Source organism: Tripterygium wilfordii, chromosome 23 (assembly GCF_013401445.1).
Source record: "Tripterygium wilfordii isolate XIE 37 chromosome 23, ASM1340144v1, whole genome shotgun sequence".
NCBI lineage: Eukaryota > Viridiplantae > Streptophyta > Magnoliopsida > Celastrales > Celastraceae > Tripterygium > Tripterygium wilfordii.
The window spans coordinates 10,671,326-10,696,355 of record NC_052254.1 but is presented as its reverse complement, the minus strand read 5'-3'; the positions used below and the strand labels follow the sequence as shown (position 1 = coordinate 10,696,355).

Genomic DNA, 25,030 nt, shown 5'->3' with positions numbered 1-25,030 from the left:
TCCACTTACCCCGCTCCTTATCTCTTTCTATCCTGTACTCCTCCTCCACCCATGACCCATCTCCTCATTCTCTCTCTACGCTCTCCACTTCGACGAACTTGAGAAGCTTCATAGCCCGCTCACCGCAACTGTCCAGGAGGAAATCTACCTCACCATCAATTGTCACAACCAGTACCTGGCCACCTCCAAATTCCAATGACGATATTGCCGTCAATGAGAATCGGGATAGGTTTGGAAATAAAGTGTGAGAGAAGAGTCATGACAATGATGCTGTGGTGGAGGTTCTCTACTTTGGGTCAAGGTTTTGAAAACTGGACCGATCATCGAACCAGAAAAATCTTCAATTAACGATTCAATGATCAACCGCAATTCAAACTGGGTTCTACCTAATGAATTATTTCATGTTTTATTATCTCACAATATGTAAATGAACTTTTATAAAATATCATATATTCAAATAAAGTATAATTTTAGACAAAAAAAAAGTCACATAACTTAGCTAGTTAGAGCATTTCTTAATGAATAGAGGTCATGAGTTTAAATCCTACCAAGAGCAAAATTTAAAATATTTTATTAATTTAAACAAATTAACCAAATCGGTTCAAAATCGACCAATTCAAACCAGTTCAACTGAAGAATTGGTCGATTCAATTGAAAATTTGTTATTCTTAAAATTATCGGTTTTGACACAACAATAGAACAAGACAAGTGCCTAGTCACCGATGGGATCGACTGGCCGGTCCGGTTCTAAAAACCTTGCTTTGGGTCTTTGTTTGATGTGAAGTCCTTAAGTGATTTCATGTTTATACAATGTTGACTAGGGACACATGAGAGAGGATCTTAAAATCACCATTTTTGACACATCAACCGGACCGGACAAGAAATGAAACTCTTCCACTATAAAAAGGAGGTAAAGCCCAAGATACTTTTTTAAGCTCTAATTTGTGATTACTTTGGCTTGTGATTATCTTGGAGGCTAACTTGAGCGTCGGTCTATATGTTTTGTCTAAGTATCTTTTAGTGAGGTTTCATAAAGTTTTGGTTTCTAGCTTGTAATGTTCTAGAATCGATCTCCTTTTCCAAGGTAAGAGAAGAGTATTTATATGAAAGTGAGGAATTGAGGATTGATCTCGGGAATTGTGTTGCCCACCTGTGTCCTATTGGATAGGACTACATGATGTAAGAGTACGAAAGTCAAGTATCTCGGTTGTGTCAGAGTTGATAGACAAAAAGTATGATAAGGATATTGAGACATATGAAGTGACTGTGACACATGTCGGTTGGGGTATGGATAGTATTGTGGGCGACAATTAATGAATGGATATTTGCATGACAGTAGGTCATACCTGGGGATCTGTGCCTGTTACATCCACGAATGTCGGTTGTAAACAAGATTGGATGATGCTCCCTTGAGGAATGGTCATATGATAAATTGACGCTCGGGTGTGCCAACGCCTTCGTTGTGGCAGCGCCATCGTGCAAGCGCCCATACAATAAAGACACTTTGAAACATAGTTCCTGTCTAAGGGAAAGTTACTGTGAATACAGTAAAGTAAATATCAAAGAAGATATTAGCTATTAGTGTCAGACATGCTTTGTGTGACTGTAACATCACTAAACAATGCCTCAAAGGTCGCACATGGGCCTCAGAGTGGGCTTTAGTGTGGGCCCAAATGTATTGGTTAGCCCATGGATTTGGGTAGTCCACCTTGGTTTTGTCGTTACATGGCTTAGTAGGGCCACACAATTTTTGACAACTACAAACGTGGTGATCAGTTTTTATTCACTACACTCCTTTTTTACATTTTATTTTTTACTACGTTCCTCTATCCCCTTCACATTTTCTCTTTGTTTTGTTAATCTTTTTGGTTACTTTGATGTATCATGAACTTGAAGTTGAATGCTGCCTACTGGCACAAATCAAGGTTTTAGGGCTCTACTGGCTGCTGTAGTTCACAAATGAAGTTGTAATAAAACAGTTACTTGAAATTATTTAAAGATACCGGCCTTCGGGTGGATGCCAAACTCCTTTTTTGTCAACATTGTGGACCTCGGATCTGGGGAAGAAAGTGAAGTTGCTAAGGGATCAGGTGATGCGTAGCTAATTGCGAACTTCGTCAATTGCACTGGATTCATAAATTGATGCTCATGAATAAAAGTAGATAATGGCAGTTAAACGGGGAATTGAAAAGTTTCAATTTAATCTTTTGGGCTATCATTTTCTTGTTGAAATGGATATGCCCTCGGTCTCGATAATATTGATATGAGTGGGGAAAACAGGAGCAACTGAAGTTACGACATTGCCAGATAAAACGAAACGTGGTAGCCAAGATTGCCAAATCATTTCTCAAGAGCCTATCTATGGCTGTCAACCGTAGATGCTAGAAATCAAAGAAATTTGTGCTTAGCTAGTTAGCTTCTGGATAGCTGAGGGGCTATGGGCCAAAAGCCCAAAACTATCACTGCATGTTCACATTTTCTTCCATCTTAAAGTCTAGAGTCTGGACAAGCAAGGTCCAGTGAGCCTCCAAAGTTCAAAACAATTGCCTTCAATACCTTGAGCGCAAGTAGAAGAAGCCCATTTCTCACATATTATCGGCCCAATCATTGCATAAGCCCGTTAACAAAGGTTGCACGTCCAAATTGGGAGGAAAAAAAATTGCAGGGGAAAAACCGAAAAAGCCAAAAGTTGGAGGTGTCCACGTGTATACGGTCGCACTGGATCGGGGCCCGCACCAACTCTTACGCTGATGAATCGTTGTCAAGTGCGAACACCTGAATCCCTGATCTGATTTCTCTGCGTACAACCAACGAGTCAGATCACATAAAAAAATCTCAAAAAAATCCACTCCGATAGACATTAATCTGAGCCTTAAACCTTCATCATCAATGTCTGAATCAAAATCAGACGCTACAATCTCCATGTCAGGTAAGCCCATTCCTGTTTCTCCAATCACTTATCTCCTATTTGATTCGAACTTATTTGTTGTCTTTGATTAGTTCGACATCAATAGATCAGTCGTAGTGCGATGCGTGGGTTTAAGAAAAGATTCAACAGTAGGATTTGATTATTAGAGGGTGGAGTGGATTCTTTTTGTTTGAATTTAATCTTCTTTTTATCCAAACAGTCGCTCTGGAAATTTTTACTTTCACATTTTGTTGGCTGGGAAATTTCTCTAGTGAATTCGGTGTTTTTGATTCCTTTGATGTATAATGCTAGAAATTGAATTAATGACAGATTATGTAACGTTTTTGTTTGAAACAATTGTATTGTGAATTACCTTTGATGGGGGTAACGCAATTTTTGGACTTAAGAACTCAAAGTTAAAAATGGTCCCAATATCTGCATTCGGGCAGATTTTCGACTATTCAGGTAATCTGTATAAAAAATCAATATAAGAAATCTGCTCGTGTGTGCATAATGGAACAATTTTAAACTTTGGGTTCCCAAGTTGGAACGTATGAACATTCGATGACTGAGTTCGAAATTGGCAACTCTTTCGGTGGCCAAAAGTTGCATTACCTCATTTTTGATGTATTGATTCAGTTGTCATAGCTACCCATTTGTTTTTGTGTATATGTTTTATTGAAGCCTTTAGAAGTGAAATTGAGTATTTTATCAGATAGAGATGCAAAAGCGCCCAATGTACTTGAAAGACTGAAGGAAGAGATTGAAGCAGTAGTGCACACTGAAAAAAGACATCATCTCCATCACAAGGAAACTCATGGCAAGAATGATGGCATTGATGAAAACACACCATTAGATGATGTGAAAGCCCCTAATGTGTTCGAGCGAGCAAAGGAGGAGATTGAGGCTCTTGTTCAGACAATCCATCACAAGAAAGAGTCTGAAACTCCTAAAACAAGGTTTGCTATACCAGTCCTGCAAGCATTAGATTAAACAAAAAGATTAAATGTTGAAGTTCAAACCTTTTCAGGGTCCTTCAATTAGATTCTTATGCAAGTTGATTTTTCCGTTCTAGGGATCAATCCAATAAGGCAGGTTCAGGATCAGAAAAAACAGGTGCTTTCCAATGCTATCTATATATACTTTTGTCATTTTTGAATCACACTCTATACATTACTGTTTGAGGATGCATGAATTATATTTTTCAGTCAGTTTTCTTTTATATATATATCATTGAATTGAGGTACGGTTCGCAAGATTGTTGTTTTATGCTCTGGGAAGCTTTAGGCTTGAAGAGAATCAGTCATAAGTATACTCTGTTGCTGTAGCTTATTCTCTTCTACATTTTGTTTTGAGGGTTTAAGTGGCATAAATCCTTAACTTAGTCTTTCATGTGTTTATAAAATCGACAGAGAATGACGCTAAGTCGCCCAATGTAACTCAAAGTGCTAAGGAAGAGACTGAAAGAATCACTCGCGGTGAGAATTCACCACACCGTCATCATCATGAAACTCATGGAAGAAGGAATGACATTGATGAAAGCACTCCTATTAATGAGGTGAAAGGTCCTAATATTTTTGAACGGCTAAAAGAAGAAATTGAGGCGCTTGTTTATGCTATCCATCCGAAAAAGGAGTCCAGCAATTCTGCATCCTTACCGAAGGGTGGTGGATTTATACAATTTGTTGGAAGAGGGTTGGAAAAAGTTTGTTCTCCATTTAGTCATAAGAAAGATTGATATACAATTACTGACATGGATTTATACAGCGAGAGCGACTGAGAATTGAGTGCTGAAGGAAAGTGAGATACGATTATCGATCATTAATTGAACTGTTATCGACATTGTTGAAGGATGCAGTGCTTATGTTTGCTTTTGTTTCAGTCAGGGAGCTGTTTTTGCCATGTAAAATATGGAGAGCATCTGCAAATTTGAACTTTTGGATTTATCATTTTATGGTTTTTGTATTGTGTGAATGAAAAGTGAAAACATCTGCGGATTCTGTTGCTTGATTGTTAGACCAGTGGTTCACCCTTTCGGGGAGCTGCTAAATAAGCAGAACATATATTTACGTACAAACTTTAGGAATATGCTCAAACTTCGTTTGAGCTGGTGGTCAAAAGCAATGAACTATTTTATCAAATCAATGCAATTGATGTTCAATCGTGAAGTGAAGGAAAATCTCTTAGGAAGGTTGGTTTTTAATTGTGATGAACTATCAGTTACCAGCACAAAAATGAACAAGAGATTTTGGTGCAAGAAGATCTATTCTATTACCATATGCTGCTATTGCAGAAGGAATTTGTACAAGCCTATTGTTAAGAGAGGGGAAGATGTTCGAGAAAGAAAATATGAACATGTGATGGTATTAGCACACAGAGATCTCTAGTATAATCAAAATCCCTTCAAATTCCAATCCAAGAGCAACTGCAACTTTGTATCTTCAACCTACAATGTGCAGTTATTGATCAGAAAATAGTGCAACAAATGTGTGCAAACTGTGATTTCATTGAATGAACAAAAGCAGCAGATGGGTTTACCAAGTTAACATCAATTTGTTGCTCCAACGCAGCCGATATGATCGACCATCTCATTCACAGATCCTCCCCAACTTTGCCGCCTCTTACTTAGATCTTCCGTTTCAGTTTCAGGCTTCGTAATCATCAAATCCTCCAAGCCAAAGTATAGGTTAGTGTCATTCACAGCAAGTTCTTCATCAACCAAATTCTCAAGAACCATGTTGTCTCCCATCAACTTCTCCGACATTGCATAATATGCAGAGGACATATATGGAGCACTTGCTCCACACATCAGATTATCCCTATCATCCTCAGTAGGACAGCAGAAGTCCTCACCTCTTGGACAACCCTTCTGCGTTGTGAAGGCATCTATTCCTTTGGGTAATAATACTTCACCAATGTTGGATTCAACTTTAGTCAGCTGCTCCTGCAATTGATTTCTGCAACTGGCACATTGGTGGGTTGCCTGGGTTGTGGGTAACCTGCGCCTCTTGATGAATTCACCCCCATCTAGTGCTGTTTGTTGCCTTTTCTTGTTCATCAGTTGTTGGATAAGTCCAGGGTTTTTGGTTGCTTTGATGAAGAAAATGAACATCTGTAATTGCTTAAATTCTGCTGTCCGAATTCGCTCTCCCACAGCATCTATTTTGTCATCCGCCTCCTGTTGTTGCTGTCTCAGTTTCAGGATTTCACCTCTCAAAATGTTCTGATCAGTCATCAAGGATTGAACCTCGGCTTCCAATCCGGGCTTCGATGAAATGGCACGAGATGTTGCTCCCTGTTTCTGCCTTTCAAATCTACTCTTCCTCCTGATGTTCTTCAGCAAATGTTTCTTACCTCTTCGAAATCCCTCATTCGCAAACTCCCATCTATCTGAATCAATCTTCCTAAATCCCTGTAACCAGAATTGCACACTTTGAAAATAATCAAAAACAACCCAAAGATTAAACCAAAACTATGATTAACATGACAAGCTACATCTTCATAAAACCCAAAAAAAAGTTCTGCAAGAAGCCAAAGGGGAAATTCATGACAACAATATGCAAGTGGAATTAAAAAAATTTATAAACCCACTAATAGATTCTCATTCGCCGTAACAGATACGTCCACAAAACTATTTACTTCACAGCCGAAATCTTTGATTACAGATAGAGAGAGCATTTCGATGAAACAAATAATCAAACACCTGGAGAACACTATGACATGGTAACAAAATTAACAAAGAACCCTTACATAGGTATTGAGCTGGCGGATGAAGCTAGAGAAATTGCTGTGCTTGAAATATTTGGGAAGAAGAATCTTGGAGAACTCATGAGAGTCCCAAACAACGAAGCTGTCAAGATTCTTGCTCCACGAAACGACCGAATCAGTCTCCGGATCCTCCACCAACTCGAACGTCTTCTTCAAGAACGGTGGTGGGCCCGACTCGTGCAGTCCCTCCATTGGCTTCGGCATACCGACTGATGATGACGAAGAGGACGATCCATTTCCATTTCTGTTCGTATTCTCCACTCCTTCGGCGAGCTTAAACCGATAGCCACCGTCCATGTAATCAACCGCTTCTAGGTCGTAGTCTTCTTCCTCCTCTTCTACTTTGATTGTCACAATTTTGCTCGCATCTTCTTTGTTCAAATCCGGAGACGATGAAGAGTTTGGCTCTTGCTGTTCATTAGGTATGTCCAGATTGGATTTCTCATTCTCTGCGTTAGTTGATTCCTTCATTTCTTCAATAGATGTAGGCGACGGAGCTGATGAAAAAACAGTAGGCGGACCAACTGCACCACCGCCAGTACCGAAACCGCTACAGCCTGCGTCAGGTGAGACCATTTTGTACTATTGCGGGATGGAAACTGTGAGCTACTGACCGTGAGGTTGCAGATAGAGAGAGAGAGGCAGAGTGGGAGAGAAGGCGAAGAGAGGCGGAGTGGGAGAGAAGGCGAAAAAGTTAAAAAGAAAAATGTGAGTGATTTGTGTTATAAAGAAATAAAGGCAAGTCGCCACGTTTCACTGCTTTTAGAATATTTTCCATGTCGTCGTCCCCACCGAATCCCACACCCCCTTATTTTAATGGGCTAATTATCAATAAAAACAAAATCAATAAAATTTATTCCAATAAAAGCATTTGAAAAAAAATAATAAACGAAAATGACATGTAATTTATCAATTTTGTAGTCCATGAAAGCCCAACAATGAAATAGTTTTATTTTTACTCTTTTATCTTATGATTCATTATCGAAAATATATTATTTTAATATAAATTCTATTATTTTTTAAAATACAATGTATAATTTATTGTTTTAGTTCTACGACTCGAAAACTTTCATTATTCACGAGTTCTTCCCGTTATACTGTGGTGGAAAGAAAGTTCTTGAGCATTGGATTCTGAAAAAAAAATTCACATTTTTTAGTTAAGTTAAATTTGATATAATCATCAATCAATAGCTCAATCTGCAGGATGAAACAATTTCTTCATAGATTGCCAAATCATATCAATACAAACCAACCAGAGTCATTAGGTGAAAACTGAGGGCACTTGCAATAGTAGAGTTTTGCTGGACCAACAAAGATATTGTCTTTTACTAATATGATTGTATTGTGAAACGTGTTTTGTTTATGTGATTGTATTGAGATAAGTGTTTTGCTGATGTAGATGAATTGATATTTTGTGTTTTAGTGTAGTTTTGTTGTGAATAATATCGAGAAATGGAATATTATTGGCCTCCATGTTGGGTGGGAAGAGAAAATGTATAAAAATTTGTGTTTTGCTGATGTGGTTATATTGGAAGATGTGTTTTGTTGATGTGGTTGTATTAGAATACGTGTTTGACTTGATTTTTTATGTAATAGAGATGAGACTCATGATTAATTTTGTTGGGGACATAAGCACTTGCACCATTGCAAGTGCCCTAATGGTATTGTTCTTCAAGAAGACCAAGACGAGCATGGGGCTAAGTTATTGTTCAAATCTAACAACAAATGCCTATTCCAAAAAAAATTTAATGGCAAAAGAGTATTTTTCACCCCTTAACTATTGGTCGGATTTCATTTTCGTCTCTTAGCTTCTTCCTTTTTTCCCTTTTTTCGTCCCCCAACTATGGGAAAGTACTATGTTTATTCCTCGAATAAATCTGATCATTGAAAAATCCTGCGTGACATCATATTGTTCGTCAGATCAGGTTTTTCCCAACCTCAATCTCACTTGAAATGACATGACGAAAATGATACTTTTCAATAGTTGAGGGACGTAAATGGGAGAAAAAAAAGCTTAGAGACAAAAATGAAACTCATCTCATAGTTGAGGGATGAAAAGTATATTTTTACCTTTTTTTAATGCAATTATTTTGAATTTCATGTTTTATAGGATGAGAATAGATTTTCTTTAAAATAAGGAGTGACATCCGTAATGATTTGACAACACGTGATTAAAGAAATTAAAACAGTCACTCGAGCCATTAATCAGAATGATAGGGAGGGTTTGTATTCTTTTTCCTTTAGTTTTCTTCACTTCGTGTCTGTTCATAATTCATTATGTATGTTGTAATATTTATTGTTGACAAGTGTTGTCCTTAGTTTACATGCACAAGTACTTGCGCTAAAAGCCTAAAATAATTGAAGAGTGTAATTTAGTCAATGAAAAAGATATTTTAAATTATTTATCTTTTAATATAATAAATTTTTTCCACTTATGCACCTTGAATTGAAAAAAATAAATTAAAGGGCTTATTGAAATAAAAACTTGTTTTCACTTTTAATCCTAAAAAATTAGAGCGGACCTATTGCTAATTAACCTTATTTTAATCTACCTTCTTTTTTATTTGAGAAGGCTATTTTAATCTACTTTCATTTTCAGCTGTTTATTGTGAAATATTTATCTTCACAAGGCTTTAAAGAGCCCATTTTAAGTCACACTAATTTTTTTAATAATTATTTAAAAATCAAAAGTTGATAGTGTTTAACATGACGAATTCAATGATGTGTTTTATTGTCTGAAATTAAAATGAAATGTATCAAAGACAAGACATACCATATTTTCATTTTAAATCTAACGGTCCAAATATTTAATGTTTTTTCTTGACGCGTTTTGATTGTTGTTTCAAATAAAAAGAAAATTATCGTGAACTCATCATGTTAAATGCAATGTTTTAAATATCGGTATCGAGAAATCATACCGACAAGAACTTTGGCATTCAGTTCATATCGATATCTGACCGCAACGACGCTCAAGAGGTATTTAGCAATAATCAAATCGACATTCAGTTGAACCATCGGGTCCAAATTGGTATTTAAAACATTGGTGAAATATTATCAACATATACTTTTTTAAGAATTTTTAAAAAATTTAGTGTGGACCAAACAAAGTATTTACTCTAATTAATTCATTAAGATGGCTAAAATTCGACGTATACTTTTATACATAAATTTAGAAATATCCACGCCGAGGTGTAGCTATTAGCAAATTGAAAACCGCTCATCAATTTTGTCCTTTTGAAGAATATCGACGGTCAGATCTCCACATCAGAATATAAACTGTCATGATCAAGAGGCTGGTGTCGGTCCCGCAAATTGCATGGCCTCCACGTGTTCGAAGCAGCACAAACAAGGTGGAAAGTGAGCATCTTCATTCCAAAACCAATGAGAGACAGCCCTATCAAAAGGATGGGAGGGATCCAACTATAATTACAATTCACAATCAAAATTATGTTAAATGAAAATGATATATTATGGGTTATGAGTTAGAGATTAATGTTTAGGGTTTAGAGTTTGATGTTTAGGGTTTAGAGTTTAAATTTTAGTTTTTAGAATTTAGGGTTTATAATTTGTGATTTTGAATAATTTTATTTTCAAAATCTACTATATTCCAACATTATAAACATCAAAATAATAAAAGAAAATACATTTTAATTCATGATTTTGCATGATATTATAGGGTACAACTCTATAATTGTGCAAGGGCAACTACAATGCCAGCCTTTGAGTTGGAGAAAAATGAAGGCCCTAACTCAAGATGCATGGGAGTGGATGAGAGTTACAATAATAAAATCCTCAGATTTAGGGACAAGCCAATCCTTACCCTCCTACAAGGCTTATGCCAATAGCGGATGATATATTAGAGCAATCACAATGGTGATTTTTTTTTGAGGCATGAGTAATGTATGGAGATTTATGTTTTGCTGATGTGATTGGAATAGAAATAAGATCTTTTGTATTGGTACAAAAATATAAATTTATTGACTTGATTTTTGTGTAATCGAGCTGGGACCCAATATTTTGATTTAAAGGTAAAAATGTGTGCATTGCAACATAGGCCCTAACAAAAATGGGGCACCAAAATCCAACTATTGTATGATGAACAGTGTTTGTTGTCCCAACAAAAATAACTTTCTGTTATCCATGGGCAAACAAGAACACTCAATTGTGAGTGCACGTAGGGGTGACTAGCTTGGGAAAAAAAATCTTAGGGTGACCAAATTGAAAAAAATGTGTATCTTTTGGTGACCAAAATGATATTTTACTTCAAGTTGTTGTATCATCCCAACGAGACGGGAGGGGCTCCAATTCTCCCTAAAAAATCATGATTTAAAAAAAAAAATAGAATTTAGGAGTTATAAATTAGTGATTAGGGCTTAAAGTTTATGATTTAAAGTTTAGGGCTTATGATTTAAAGTTTAGGGCTTAATTTTTAGTGTTTAAGGTTTATAGAGTAGGATTTTGAATTATTTTCCCAAATCTATTATATTATAATATTTTGAACGCTAAAATACTTTAATCACATATTTTTAATTTATGATTTAACATAATTTTTAAAGGAAATTTGGAGCCTTTAATCCCATGCCAAGTGTCAACGGTCGGGGGCCGGACATTGGAAATCGGCTTTTTTTCTCATTCTACGAAAAAAAAGGAGGGAAACCAAACACTCAAAACCCTAATAAAAGGTAAAAAACCAAAAATTAGTTTACTGATCTGCGAATTCGATTTTCCCTTCATTTTCACTCTTACAAGTTTTGATTCCGAAGGAGTTGCCATAGTTTGAACCTTCACAGTACTCCATGGCGAGGCTCTTTCGGAACAGTTTTTCTCTGAACCGCGCTCTGCTGGCACCCGAGGTTATATCTGTTTCCTTTAGTGGCTTTGGCCTGCTAAAATGAAGTTGTGGACTTTTTTTTTTTTTTTTTTTTTGTTTTCTATGCTTACTTGGCCTATGGTAGTTTGTGTTCCATTTCCCTTTTTATGAGATTGGTTCTGTTTGTCTGATGTTTTATTTTTATCTAGTACTTATTTACTGTGCAGGGCTTGAGAAGGGGAATACCGTGTACATCATGTCAGTTCCGGGATTTTGCTTCTAAAGGTGTTTCAGGTAACACCAATATAACTTTTATTGTGGACATTAACATGGTTTGGTAGTGTGACTCTTGTGGTTTAGTGATTTTTTTTTTTCTTTCTATAAAGAGTAGAATGTATGGGCATGTTAAATAGCACCAATAATAACCTAAAACATAATTTGACTTTTACATACATTGGAGAAAGCTCTTTGCAATTGTAATTCTTGGAGGTTAAATGTTTGTTGAGGCTAACTCTATGATGTTTGTGCTGTTGACTTTAAAGCTGGGGTGGGAGGGGATATGGTTTGGATGAGCATATGAAATGCTCTACTGCGTAACCAAAAATGGTGTTAATCGTGTATCAGAAAAATATATTTTGCTCTGTCGTTTAGATGCTTCGTTTTCATTATGTTCGGATTACTGGATTATTGAGAATTTTTTCGTTTGCATTCTTTTAGCTCTATTTTTTTTGAAATGTTATGCTTGTTTGGGTCGAGCTTTTCGACAAATGATGTGGGAGCCATTTTTCCATTTGGAGTTGGCTATCCAGTTGATAATGCTTCCCTACCTTTGAAGGCAGTAAGAGATCCAAGTCTGAGAGAAGTGACTCATGCGATGAGAACTTGTCTAAGAAAGAATTGGCCCTGAGGCAAGCCTTGGATCAGATCACAAACTCATTTGGAAAGGGATCTATCATGTGGCTTGGTAGGTCAGTGGCTTCCAAGAATGTTCCTGTAGTTTCAACAGGATCTTTTGCTCTGGATATAGCGCTGGGTACTGGTGGACTTCCTAAGGTATTTTTGAATACTTGATTTGAAATAATTTTCTTCTTTTTATGTGCCAACACATGGTCCCTGATCATCTTCAATGTAAAAGAAATTCCTTACTAAGTTAATTAATTGAAGCAACAAAGGGGTGCAACCCCCAAATCACAAAGAAGAACAGTTTAAAAGATCAAACACACTTCCAGGGAGATAATAAGTCCAAAACTTAAGACAATCGAACCATCAATGAAACAGTCTAAGGAGGATTCCTTGTTAACTTGTGAACTTTCGTCTGGACAATTTTGGCTCATTATCATTTTTTTTTTGTTTTCCTATCTTTCCCTTGTTCCCCCCCCCCCCCCCCCCCCGGGGAAGAGATCAATGGAATTTCTAATAGTCTCTTATGATGACTCATGGTGGGTGTGGGATCTATACAGGGACGTATTGTGGAGATATATGGTCCAGAAGCTTCCGGAAAAACCACTCTTGCTCTACATGTAATTGCTGGAGCGCAGAAGCAAGGAGGTTTATTTGATATTCGTGTGACCATTTATTTCAGTTTCTTCAATTGAAAGAATTAGGACAATCCAGTTTATTACCACATTCCAGCGTCATGTTTTATATGTTGTTTGCTGATTAATTGTGCTCGTGAATGCATATGATAATTCAGAATTCAAGTCAATGGTAGCTTATGTATACTTAATTTGATGAAGAAAAATTATGAAAATTTTGGAGTAAAGCAATGGTACCATACATCATTCACAATTCCTTTTAATGTTCTGAGTTCTCATTATGAGGTGATGATTGTTGATTTATAGTACTAATAAATTGGGGGATTCTATGCGAGAGAAAATTGTGTTTCATAAGGTTTATGGCTTCAGTTTCTTCCAGAATTTTTATGTTGCATGTGATTTATTTTCAGCTAACTGCGTTTTTGTTGATGCTGAGCATGCCCTTGATTCGACGCTGGCTGAGGCTATTGGAGTGAGGACCGAGAATTTGCTCATCTCACAACCTGACAGTGGGGAACAAGCTCTTAGTCTTGTGGATACACTAATACGGAGTGGCTCTGTCGATGTTGTTGTTGTGGACAGTGTAAGTAAGGTGCTTGATTGCTTCGTAGTTCTTTTGCAAGGGATTGCATTCCCTCTCTGCTTTTAGCAGATGCTTATGGGTTGCATGTTTCTCTCTGGTAGAAAGAATTGGTGTTTCTTGTCATCTTAATGTATAGTTGACCCACCTCTCCTCTACCCCGAGGTGATTTTCTTCTAAACGGGATATTTTTTGGTGGATTTTCCCCCGGGGTGAAAAAGGGCGGGGGGCCTCCATAATATTATTAGGTTTAATGGTTAATATTTTCTGAATTCTGATCTGGTTGATGGCAGGTTGCTGCCCTTGTGCCTAAAAATGAACTTGAAGGCGAGATGGGGGATGCTCACATGGCGATGCAAGCTAGGTTGATGAGTCAGGCGCTGCGGAAATTGAGCCACTCTGTGTCTCTGTCAGAGACTATTTTGGTCTTTATAAATCAGGTATCAGTAAATCAGCAAAGTTCTTAATGTAAGTTGATTAATTGCTGTGTAGGACTATTATTTCTGGTTCTGAAGTTATGCTCAATATTAAGGGTCTTTGATATTTGGTTAATCTTTGGACTGTCAATCAGGTTGAGCAAAGCTTTATTCCTACTTCATTCACACAACTGTTTTGAATAAGGCTGGACCATCATGCGTCCATAGTTGGGAAACATCAATCCTGAACTCGTTTTGTTTACCCTTGGCTCAAAAATGGAGCTCTCCCTGTCCTGATATAGTCAACTGGCCACTTGAAGGTTTTGGGATTCGCACAACAGAAACTGAAAACTTGGAGGTTTTAGGACTGATACGTCATAAAGTCAAGTGCATATAATATCAATAACTGTGTCAACCCCTATTTTTCTCCATCAAAAGAAGTTCTTCCATTTTATTTTCTGATCTTCAAGAGATTTCAGCAGAGCATGAGCTGAGAGGCATACTGATTTTCCTCTGAGATTTCAGCTGTTAGGCTGTGCTGACCTACATCAACTCCCCTCCCCCTGACCCCAACACCACCAGCAGTCACTTCTTTTTCCCCTCTCTTCCCTTATTAAGTGAGAGAAATGATTTTATTATTTTTCAAAATTCAACTTTAGTTCGTTTGCTTCCCACACTACTCATAGGTTAACATGCTTGGAAACATGACAAGAAAAATAGGGCTTGGAAAAATTGACATTGTGTACATTTTTCTTCATTGTCCTGTAAATGTTATGCAATTCTACCGTAACATGTGGACCATCTACTCTATTTCTACTTCAATCAACGATTTTTGTTCAGGTTAGGGCAAAACTTTCTACCTTTGGAGGATTTGGAGGGCCTGCGGACGTTACTTGTGGAGGCAATGCCTTGAAGTTTTATGCTTCGGTGCGCCTAAATCTAAGAAGGGTGGGTCTCATAAAGAAGGGGGACGAGGTATAGATTCCCATGTTTTTTTCAAAATTAGTAGAATTGCATCTGAAAACGATTGTTTCTTGAGCCATGACCCGAATTGTTTGTTAAGAAATATATTATCATATGTTTGCTCTAGATCATTTTCCAAAGAGGACCTGAGCAGATTCTTACAACCAGAGCAGTTAAGGAGAGGAAATATAAGAGTGGATAGCAATACATTAGTTATCATGTACTGGAAATGAAGATTGCTTCATCCTTTCTGTTTTTATACTTTTGTCATGTTAGTAGTGATCATTAAGGGGGCCTTATTCAGAATATGACTGAGCATTCAAATGGTCTTGGTCTCTCGGATCTTGAAATCTTGTTGACATTCTCTTACATTAGAATTTTCAGTTGAATGATTTTCTATTGGAAGTTCGGAAACATGTATGATGTATCAGAATTTTCAGAAGATTAAAAGGATCAATTCTGAAAACTTTTTTTTTTCAAAACAAATATTTCAGTGGGTCTTTCCTTTGATATTTTCAACTTTTGCAGACCACTGGAAGTCGAGTTCTTGTGAAGATTGTGAAGAACAAGCTTGCTCCTCCATTTAGAACCGCAGAGTTTGAACTTGAGTTTGGCAAGGGAATATGTCGTGAAGTAGAGCTCATAGACTTGGGATTGAAGCACAAATTTGTCACTAGGGCAGGTGCAATGTATGGTTTTAACGGTCAGACTTTTCGTGGCAAGGATGCCTTCAAACTGTTCCTCATGCAGGATGATAGTGCACGAAATGAACTTATGGTGAAGCTCAGGGAAAAGCTTCTTGGTGAATTACATAAAGTGCCACAAACCAAAGCTACTGATGACGAGCCTGTAGAAGAACTTATTTCCACGGATCGTACAGATGAAGAAACAGTCGTTGCAGTTGAAGCATAAGTCGTTAAATTATACTCTGAGTGGCAGGGTCTCACCCATTTCTTGAACCTGCATTACCCGCCACCCGAGGGATCAATGGAAGGTGCTGACTGGTCTTAGGTTTATATTCACTTGCTACATTGCTTTTGAGCAACGTCAAGGTATTGATGTGTGGCTTTTTGTAAGTCTTGGACAATATATATATATATAGATGTTTGGTTTTATAGTCCAGGGAAATTTTGAGTTCAAATGGAGCAACTTGGAACAATGCATGGCCGTACTGTTAAGATTTTTCGCAACTTATTACAATTGGTGCTTGTTGAATATCCGCCAATTCAGTTTATTGTGTATGTTGGTGAGGCTAGATTTATCTTCCCTTCCATTTGTAACTTTTTTGTATTGAAAGCTCCTGAATCCTGATAGTTCATGGCCATATGGGTTTTATTTTGGACTCTTGCCTTGCTTCTTGTACATCAAGTGCAGGGATTTAGGTGAGTACGTCAAGTGCAGGGATGTCAATACTTGAAGACGACCTCTTAAAGCCGCCAAGATGCTTTCTGCAAAGGGTATAATGTTAAATGATAAGGACCATTAATTTGTGCTTTAATGGACCTATTTCACTAACTCAGTAAGGACGGAAAGAAAAACTATATGGGAAAAACCACATCTACAACAGGACATTCTCCTCTTAATGTAACTACTACATTCCAAGTGGATGATGTATTCTTTTTGAGAGGTTGATTCGGGGAAATGCTTAATCCAGAATATCAAGCCTTTCATTTGATGCTTTAAGGACAAAGTTAATAATGCCCTTTATAAAAATTTGATGCATTTCTAATTGGATAGATGCAGATCCTAAAATCTGCAATCAATTTGTTATCGTTGATCGAGGCCTATGACAACCCTGCAAGATTAAAGGAAGGTTGACCGTCAAACTTGGACACAGGTGTGGTGTCGGCTGAACAAGCTTCGACGGTCAAGTCAGTCAACGATATGAGATATTTAAGTAAGAGAAGTGAAAGGCTTTTAGAGAGAGATACTAGGTAGTTGAGAAAGTAAATGAGGAGGACCCCTCCTCTATTTATAGTGTTTCAAATTACGTGATCAGCATGTGTTGACCGTACGGACAAACTTCTTTGTTGGGTCGTGATTGGGCTTGTGGCTCAATCTGATACTTACATGATACCGTGGACTTTGAGATGCCTTATCTTACACCCAATCTAGACGTGGGCCTTGGGTTTTACTAGGACTTGGATCAGATAGGGCACCAGATGCATATCTGGGCCGATCTAACTAGGGCCCACGCTGGGCATCTAACCATACGTTCAAATATTTCGGGCCAACAATTTTTGGCCCATACAATAGAGAGCCTCATCTCCTATTGCAATTCTTGCTTATTGAGTTATTTCTATGGCCTTTGAACTTTTACAGTTTGCAATTGCATGGTGATTGTGAATTGTTAAGGGTATGTTTGGTATCACTTTTGTTTTTCGTTTTTTGTTTTAGTTTTCAAAAAATAGAAAATAAAAACAAAAAATATTGTTTGTTTGTATTTTCTGTTTTGGTTTTTATGAAAACCAAAAATAAGTTTTCAAAATTTTTGAAAACAAGAAAAAAAGGTTTTTAAAAGTTTTGGAAACAGAACTAGTTACACTTATTATAGATTGTATTTTCTTTAAGAATTCATACTGCAAAATGCATAGAGATATGAAAACAATGATAAAATATACTTTGGGTTATTGTTTTATTTCTTATCTTTTTTTCTTTCTACTGATGTTTTCAATGGTGAATTACGTTGAAATAGACACGACAAATGCTGCAGTTATGAAAAATATAGTAGTGTTGATATATTCCATTATTATGAAAATAAAAGCATAAACACACATTTTTTTTTCAGTTTTATACTTTCGGTTTTTGTTTTCAGTTTTAAGTGTTCAACTAAACATGTTTCAATTTTATGTTTTATATTTTTGTTTTCAAAATTTTTTAAAGTGATACGAAACACAACCTAAATAACATTTAAAAAACAGAAAAGTAGAGGCCGGCCCGGTTTTGGATTGGAATTACAAGGTCTTATCATGCCAATGAATGGACGGTCGAGATTCAAAACATCGTTCGAGCAACCAATTTCTTTCATGTGCTGCAGTAGCATCAAATAACAAAAGCATAGAAATTAACGTGGACTTCCCCAGTCGTTGCTGGGAATACCACAGCACTTCACTTGGAAGCGTTACTACTCGCAGGTGAATTCTCGGTTCAGAGCAAAGATCCGACGTACTCCTCTGCCCTGATCTGATGGTAAAGATCTCGATGCTCTATTTCTTCCGGCAACATTTCACGATTTGCCCGTAAATCATTGCTTTCCTTCTGATTTATGATTCTGCATTTTTTGAAAAAAAAAATTCAAGGCTCCGAAACCCATCACGAGTCCCGTGCCCGACTCATCGTACCCAACCCTAGCCTTCTTGATGCTCGCGATCGGCCTCGTCATCACTGCTTCCTTCTTCATGTAAGCTCTATTCAGCATCGATTACGCATTTTTTTTCCCTTTCTTACTTGATTCGTTGGGGAACATTTAAATTCAACTATTTTGAGATTGTAGATTGGTAGATCTGCGCGATTAGATATTGAGTCGATGAAGAATTTTATCTGTATATCGTGTATGATGGTTTGCGATAACCCACACTGGCAAATTCGATAGCTTCAAAAACTGGTTGTGGTCTCGGTCTATGGTTGGTCTGTTCATCGGGGATGTTACTGGATTGTGTACTATATCTGGCTTTCATGAATTTTGATATGAATATAGTGTCTAATAGGCAGTGGGCAAGGTTTGGAACATTGGTTACAGCGTATTGTAGCTGCTGTTTTCTATTGACCTGGTCCACAATTCGTTTTGTTGCTTCATGCCTTTGTTTGAGTTCTGGTTTGTGATAGTAGGGATTCCGTTGGTGGCTTCGCTTGCTTATCTTTGTTTATAAGCTCGAGTCACTTGGATTTGGTGCTGGTTAGAGAAAAGTGACGGGCTCATTAAATTTAAGGCTGATCAGTTAAAATGAAAGGAAAGCGAAACATCTCATGATGGATCTTTTCTGAGAATCAAATTTGAGACATTCAATGTTTCAGGTGTGCTACTATTATAACAATTCGGGGATTCTTTTCTCTGTTATTTAATGCCATGTTTGAAGGAGTGCTTATACAGAATGTAGATGTGATTTATATTTTATACATTGTGAGCCAAAGCCTAATACAGTCTTTATGTTGCAGTCATCTATATCTTTCCTAATTTCCATGTTTTAGGCTGGAAAGCAAGCTTAGTTTTAAAGAAGAAGGAGGCCCATAAACTGAACTATAAGATAATGTTTTTCAGTCAGTTTAGTTCCTGCAATGTTCGTATCATTTTCCTTTGGATTAGTTGATTCATGTTTATATAAAGTCCTCTCAGTGTATTTGGCACTTGAACTAATGAATCTGATTCCTTGAAGTTGTTTTGAGCTCTGCCTTCCTGAGAATACCATAGTGTCTTTTGTTTGGGCAGAGGCATTCAGAGGTGAAAATGGTTTGAGGTTGTTAGCTTAGCTTGGAGAATATTCGCGAATGATTACTCTCGGGAGGTGTTTGGAAACTTATTTATTCAGCCTCATAGGTGTTAAAGTCTATAGGGGCAATGTTAGTATTATGTAGAAATTACTTCTGCTTTATGTCTATATTGGTTACATTTCACGCATAATCTATGTGTCGCAACCGGGGTCACGACGCGGACCGGCGTTGGAGGATGAAAAATGTTTAGAGTCGCCACCAATTGATCTAAGGTGCAATTGGACACCGTAAAGACCTGCGAACCAGAGAAAAGGGTACGGGGATCGATTGAGTGTGGGGAAGGTGTTAGGCACCCCACAACTCCCGTTTGAAAACGGTTACCCTAATTAATTTCATGGCTATCTTATGGATACTTGCTCTTTGCAAGATATAATTGTTAAAGTTTGAATTATTACTTTCAACACACTTATCAACTTATGATAGTGTTTGAAAAAAAGCTTGGAATATTACTATCAATTTATGATGGTTTTTATTTGGAAATAGGTTTGAAATAACACTATCAACTTATGATAGTTTTGGGAAAAGATTTGTAAGAATACTATCAACTTATGATAGCATTAAAAGAAATTGTAATATTACTAAAACTTATGATAGTTTTTATTTGGGGACACACTACCAACTTTTGGTAGATTTAATTTAAAACACCAACTTATGGTGTTAATGATAAAATGTCCTACCAACTTTTGGTAGGTTTAATTTTAGATACCAACTTATGGTTTAAATGATAAAATGACCTACCAACTTTTGGTAGGTTTAATTTTAAATACCAACTTATGGCATAAATGATAAAATGACCTACCAACTTTTGGTAGGTTTAATTTTAAATACCAACTTATGGTATAAATGATTATTTGGAAAAGTATCATCTATCAATTTAACCTATTATTGCCAACTTATGGCAAATTCATAAATGAAATCAAATAAGGTTCATAATTCAAATAAAGGAAATCAAATTATGATTTCTTTAATTGAAATGACCTATATTCAACTTTAAGCCTATATATTCATAATCCATACTTGTACAAATAATCCAAATAATAAATGTCGAAATTATACAAATCGACATGAATAAGATAAATTACACAATATGGGGGGGCCAAATATACACAAATTGCAATAAACCAAACAAAATCTTGAAATTGCTCAAGCCTCCATCAACTCGTCCAAATAATATCCAAGCCCGATCCCGATGGAGCCAAGCCCAATCCACGTAGCAAAATTCAACAAGAGGAAGGTCAAATAGGTATTCAAATATAATATCAAATTACTTCCATATTTAAAGATTCATATACACATATAAACATATACAATATCATACACAACCATATCATGTATGCACATATACATATATAAACACATCCACAAGCTGGTACATATACATATACAAACACAATACACTATACATATACGTGCATACACCCACTGTATATATATACACGCACAACACACACATTCACACACGATGCACACATATACACACGCCCACTGCATATATATATACGCACACACTGCACACCTATATATACATACGCTATACATATATATACACATCCATGTAAACACATATATATGCAGAGATCAATATATGCTTACACGGAATACAGGAAGCAAAATCCAAACATAGAGTCTCAAGTATAGGAGACAAAATCTCAATCACTCATTAACATATAACCAGCACAACAAACTCAAAATGGGAACCGAGACATGGATCTAAGAATATGGGTCCAGAAAATGGATCTAAGAACAAATCAGAAAAAGAACAGAATCACAATAGCATGGAGCATCGAGTACGAATGTGAATCCAGAGAAATAGGAAACAGTGCATCAAAAACACATACACAAGATAGCACCAAATCTAAACAACAACAAATGCATCTTTTAGAAGATTAAAACCAGAGGCAAAACTAGAACCCGCATCCTACTGCTCTGAAATAGAACCATAAGCTCACAACAAAAGTGGAATCAAGAAAATGGTAGGGAAATAAATCAAAGCATATGACTACCTTTTCCGATTTTGCTTCTCTCTTCTCGATCCGACGGCGGCTCTTCCCTCTTTTTCCTCTCACGGTTTTCTCCCACTTCCTCCCTCGGCTGCCTTCCTCCTTTCCTTTTTTCTTTTTTTCCGGGCTCAAAACCTCCCCTTTCTCTCACGCCTCCTTCCTTCTCTCTTCCTTTTTTTGTTTTTCTTCCGGGCTCAAAACCTCTCCCCTTTCTCTCACGCCTCCTTCCTTCTTCTATTCTTCTTTTCTCTTTCTTTCTTTTCTCTTTTTTTCTTCTCCTTTCTCTTTTTCTTCTCTCTTTCTTTCTTTTCTCTTTTTCTTCTCCTTTCTCTTTTTACTTTCGGCTACTTTTTCTTATATATAGATTTTTATTTTTATATGATATATATATATATATTATTATTTTTTGTATTTTTTTTTTGGCCGGACGAAAACCGGGTATTACAGCTACCCCCCTTTGGATGTCTTTTATGAAATAAAAGGCAAACAAAGGCGTAGTCAACCGAGTTTCGTACGGGACTGAAATGCGCGGGATCATTGTGGCCATTCCCGGCTTGGCCAAAAGTTTGTGCAAGAAAATAAAGGGGCATGGGATCACAAGGCCATTCCCGACTTGGCCAATGTTTGTGCAAGAAAATAAAGGGGCACGGGATCACAAAGCCATTCCCGACTTGGCCAATGTTTGTGCAAGAAAATAAAGGGGCACGGGATCACAAGGCCATTCCCGGCTTGGCCAATGTTTGTGCAGGAAAATAAAGTGCATGGGATCACTATGGCCATTCCCAGCTTGGCCGACAAAAAGAAAGTGCATGGGATCACTACAGCCATTCCCAGCTTGGCTGACAAGAAAAGAAAATGCACGGGATCACTATGGCCATTCCCGGCTTGGCCAAATGTTTTTTTTTTTTAATCTTTGACTTTTTTTTTTTGGTGAAAAGGTGCTCGGGATCACTGTAGCCATTCCCGGCTTGGCTGAAAATTTTTGATTTTTGATTGATTTTTTTTATTATTGTGAAAAAGGTGCTCGGGATCATTGTAGTCATTCTCGACTTGGCTGGAAAAGATTTTTTTGATTTTTTTAAATTTTTTTTTTTTTATTATTGAGAAAAAGGTGCTCGGGATCACTGTAGCCATTCCCGGCTTGGCTGAAAATTTTTTATTTATGCAGTGATGATGCATGCACTGACCTATTTTGCTCAATTATGAATGTCTCATGAATGATGGATGCATGTTTTCTCATGGTTTTGCCATCCTCCAACAAGCGTACAATTACGAATTGCTAAACCAAATTTGTTTCTCTGTCAGGGTTGACTTTCTGACTCACTGAGCTTTCAATGTATCTTCTCTAATCTGATTAGTGAAGGCCTTTTTCCGTTCTGGATCCCAGCTCTTGAGCTATCTCTTTTCCTTTTCCAATGTGCATTCCCATAATCAATTCATTTTCCCTAAAATTTGCATGTTCGTACGCATCTGAATTCAAAGCTACCCATTTATCTGAATTTCCTTATTCAAATCTTTTTTTTTTTCCTTTTTTTTTTCTTTTTTTTGCACGGCTTAGGAATGTGAGCTTCTTTTTTCCTGCTAACACCTGCTTCAGCTTCAGGCTTTTCACTCAGATCCTTTCCAGCTTAGGATGCCAAAATCCATCAACTTCCTATCAAAAGTATTGTCCTCATGCACTCATTATATTTCCTGTCAAAACTTTGTCAGTGATAAATTCAAAAGTACAGCCGTGCTTGTCAATTATTGAAAGCAAATGATAAATTTTTTTTGGAGTATGAAATGAGAATTGAATTGGGATGTGGGAAAGGAGACAACAAGCAACAAAATTGAAGAAATGAATTTCCTCACAATTTGTTTTTTGGAGTATCAAATGAGATTTGAATTGAGATATGTAAAAGGAGACTACAAGCAACAAAATTGAAGAAATGAATTTCCTCACAATTTTTATTGAAAAGGATGGGTGGTAATAAAATATTTTAGAATGAAATATGTACAAGAAAGTAGAGAGGTCAAAGGCAAGAAGGACAAACCGAACTTCCCCAAGATGAAATATGTGATAATTCAAAGATTGTACCAAAATTGCCCTAGTTTTGGTGTGTACCCAATTAACAATAATCAAATCTGACTTGTATGAGGCTATCTCTGAACCTTCCATTTCTGCCAACAAACTTCTTCTTCTATGTAACAGACTAACACCTTAGCAAGGTAAAATATCTGATGGTATCAAGAGCACCCCAAAATCTGCCCCAGTTTTGGGTGTATGTCCAATTAACTGATCTCCAACCCTTCAATTACGAAATTAATTCTGCACTCCCACCTATGTCAACGTGAGACAAGTTAACAGCCAACTCAGGCAATACTCATCAATTCAACAGATTCGTGATCCAACCATCTTGCAGCCCAAACTAAAATGCCCATAAGGGTTTTTTTTTTTTTTTTTCACTTTAGCGGAATTCTCTTTTTCTTCTTTATCTTTTTTTTTTTTTTTTGTCCCTAATTTTTGCCTAGAGCGCCCTTGCGGGTTTTCACTCTAGCGGGTTTTTTTTTTTTATATATTCCTAATTTTGCCTAGAGTACCCTTTCGGGTTTTCACTCTGGCGGGAATTTTTTTTTTCTTTTTTTTGCTACCAATAAAACTTAACAACTTCATTGAAATTATCCCGAATGTGCATTTTGAGGGGTTCAACTTCAACTAGTGCATTCTCAACCTCTTGAACAATTTTTCCAGGTTAATCATGTAATCTTCCTCTTGCTTGGAATTAGCAATCATGTCATCCACATACACTTCAATGGAGGATAGACTCTTTAGTGACAATCTGTGGACCACTATGTTCTTATCAAGTTCTGCATACCCTGATATGATCATGCAAAAACATCTTGGTTCACGCAACCACTTTATCAATCTCTTTCTATCCTTTTCTTCCAGTGCTGCATCAATTCAAACTTCTTCTTTCTGATCTTCAACTTCCGAATTAACAACCTTAGCCATTTGAATTACCTTTTCTTTTTGGTTAAACTTGTCTCAACATTTCTGACTATATCTCAGATTTATCCTCAATGTTCAAGTCAAATTCGACATTGTTAATGGGTGCCCCAAAATCTGGTTCCTTCGGTTCATCTTTTCATTATCATCAATTTCAATCCTGCCAAAATGGAATTTGCAAGATTTGGAATTTGCAAGTAATGGACAAATAAAGGCAAATAAATGTGGAATGATGAATGTAACAAAGACATCAAAAACACGGGAATTGGGCAAATAAATGTGGGAATGATAAGTGTAACAGGGCATCAAAAACATGAGGATTGAAAATATTGAACATGCAAAAGCTGTACTAGAGACATTTATCAAAGTAAAGTAAAGACATGCTCATTATTAAAACCCAATCAATGGTCGTGAGCTGGATCCCAGATCGTAGTGCACATGGATATTACTCTTGAAGGTTGCTGACAGAATCTGACAATTCCAAATTGGTCCAGTTACTGAGCTTAAAACCTGAAGGCCATGGCAAGGCTTAACAGCAAAGTTTTGATCATTCCCCATAATAGCAACATGGAATCC

General features: G+C 36.9%; 3 protein-coding genes and 1 pseudogene across 4 annotated transcripts; 3 read left to right on the top strand and 1 right to left on the bottom strand.

The window, feature by feature from the left end:
• The first annotated feature begins 2,745 nt into the window (after positions 1 to 2,745).
• LOC119992429 lies at positions 2,746 to 4,913 on the top strand. The gene is made up of 4 exons (XM_038839110.1): positions 2,746 to 2,929; positions 3,624 to 3,867; positions 3,984 to 4,024; positions 4,321 to 4,913. Exons 1-4 carry the CDS (start codon positions 2,890 to 2,892, stop codon positions 4,644 to 4,646), a joined length of 651 nt encoding a protein of 216 aa, XP_038695038.1. The 5' UTR covers positions 2,746 to 2,889; the 3' UTR covers positions 4,647 to 4,913.
• A 164-nt stretch (positions 4,914 to 5,077) lies between these two features.
• Positions 5,078 to 7,349, bottom strand: LOC119992428 (heat shock factor protein HSF30-like). The gene is made up of 3 exons (XM_038839109.1): positions 6,659 to 7,349; positions 5,447 to 6,320; positions 5,078 to 5,354 (listed from the first exon to the last, which is right to left on the bottom strand). The coding sequence occupies exons 1-2, from the start codon at positions 7,250 to 7,252 to the stop codon at positions 5,457 to 5,459; spliced, it is 1,458 nt and encodes a 485-aa protein (XP_038695037.1). The 5' UTR covers positions 7,253 to 7,349; the 3' UTR covers positions 5,078 to 5,354; positions 5,447 to 5,456.
• Positions 7,350 to 11,293: 3,944 nt separating this feature from the next.
• On the top strand, positions 11,294 to 16,191 carry LOC119992933 (DNA repair protein recA homolog 3, mitochondrial-like). 2 transcript variants are annotated; one of them, XM_038839774.1, is made up of 8 exons: positions 11,294 to 11,529; positions 11,696 to 11,780; positions 12,322 to 12,539; positions 12,947 to 13,034; positions 13,432 to 13,604; positions 13,895 to 14,041; positions 14,858 to 14,992; positions 15,509 to 16,191. In XM_038839774.1, exons 1-8 carry the CDS (start codon positions 11,473 to 11,475, stop codon positions 15,890 to 15,892), a joined length of 1,287 nt encoding a protein of 428 aa, XP_038695702.1. In that variant the 5' UTR covers positions 11,294 to 11,472; the 3' UTR covers positions 15,893 to 16,191. The 2 variants fall into 2 exon arrangements, with proteins under 2 accessions (XP_038695702.1, XP_038695703.1); XM_038839775.1 differs by having other exon boundaries at positions 11,296 to 11,529; positions 11,714 to 11,780.
• Positions 16,192 to 18,010: 1,819 nt separating this feature from the next.
• LOC119993135 overlaps positions 18,011 to 25,030 on the top strand; it is a 59,835-nt pseudogene continuing 52,815 nt past the window's right edge.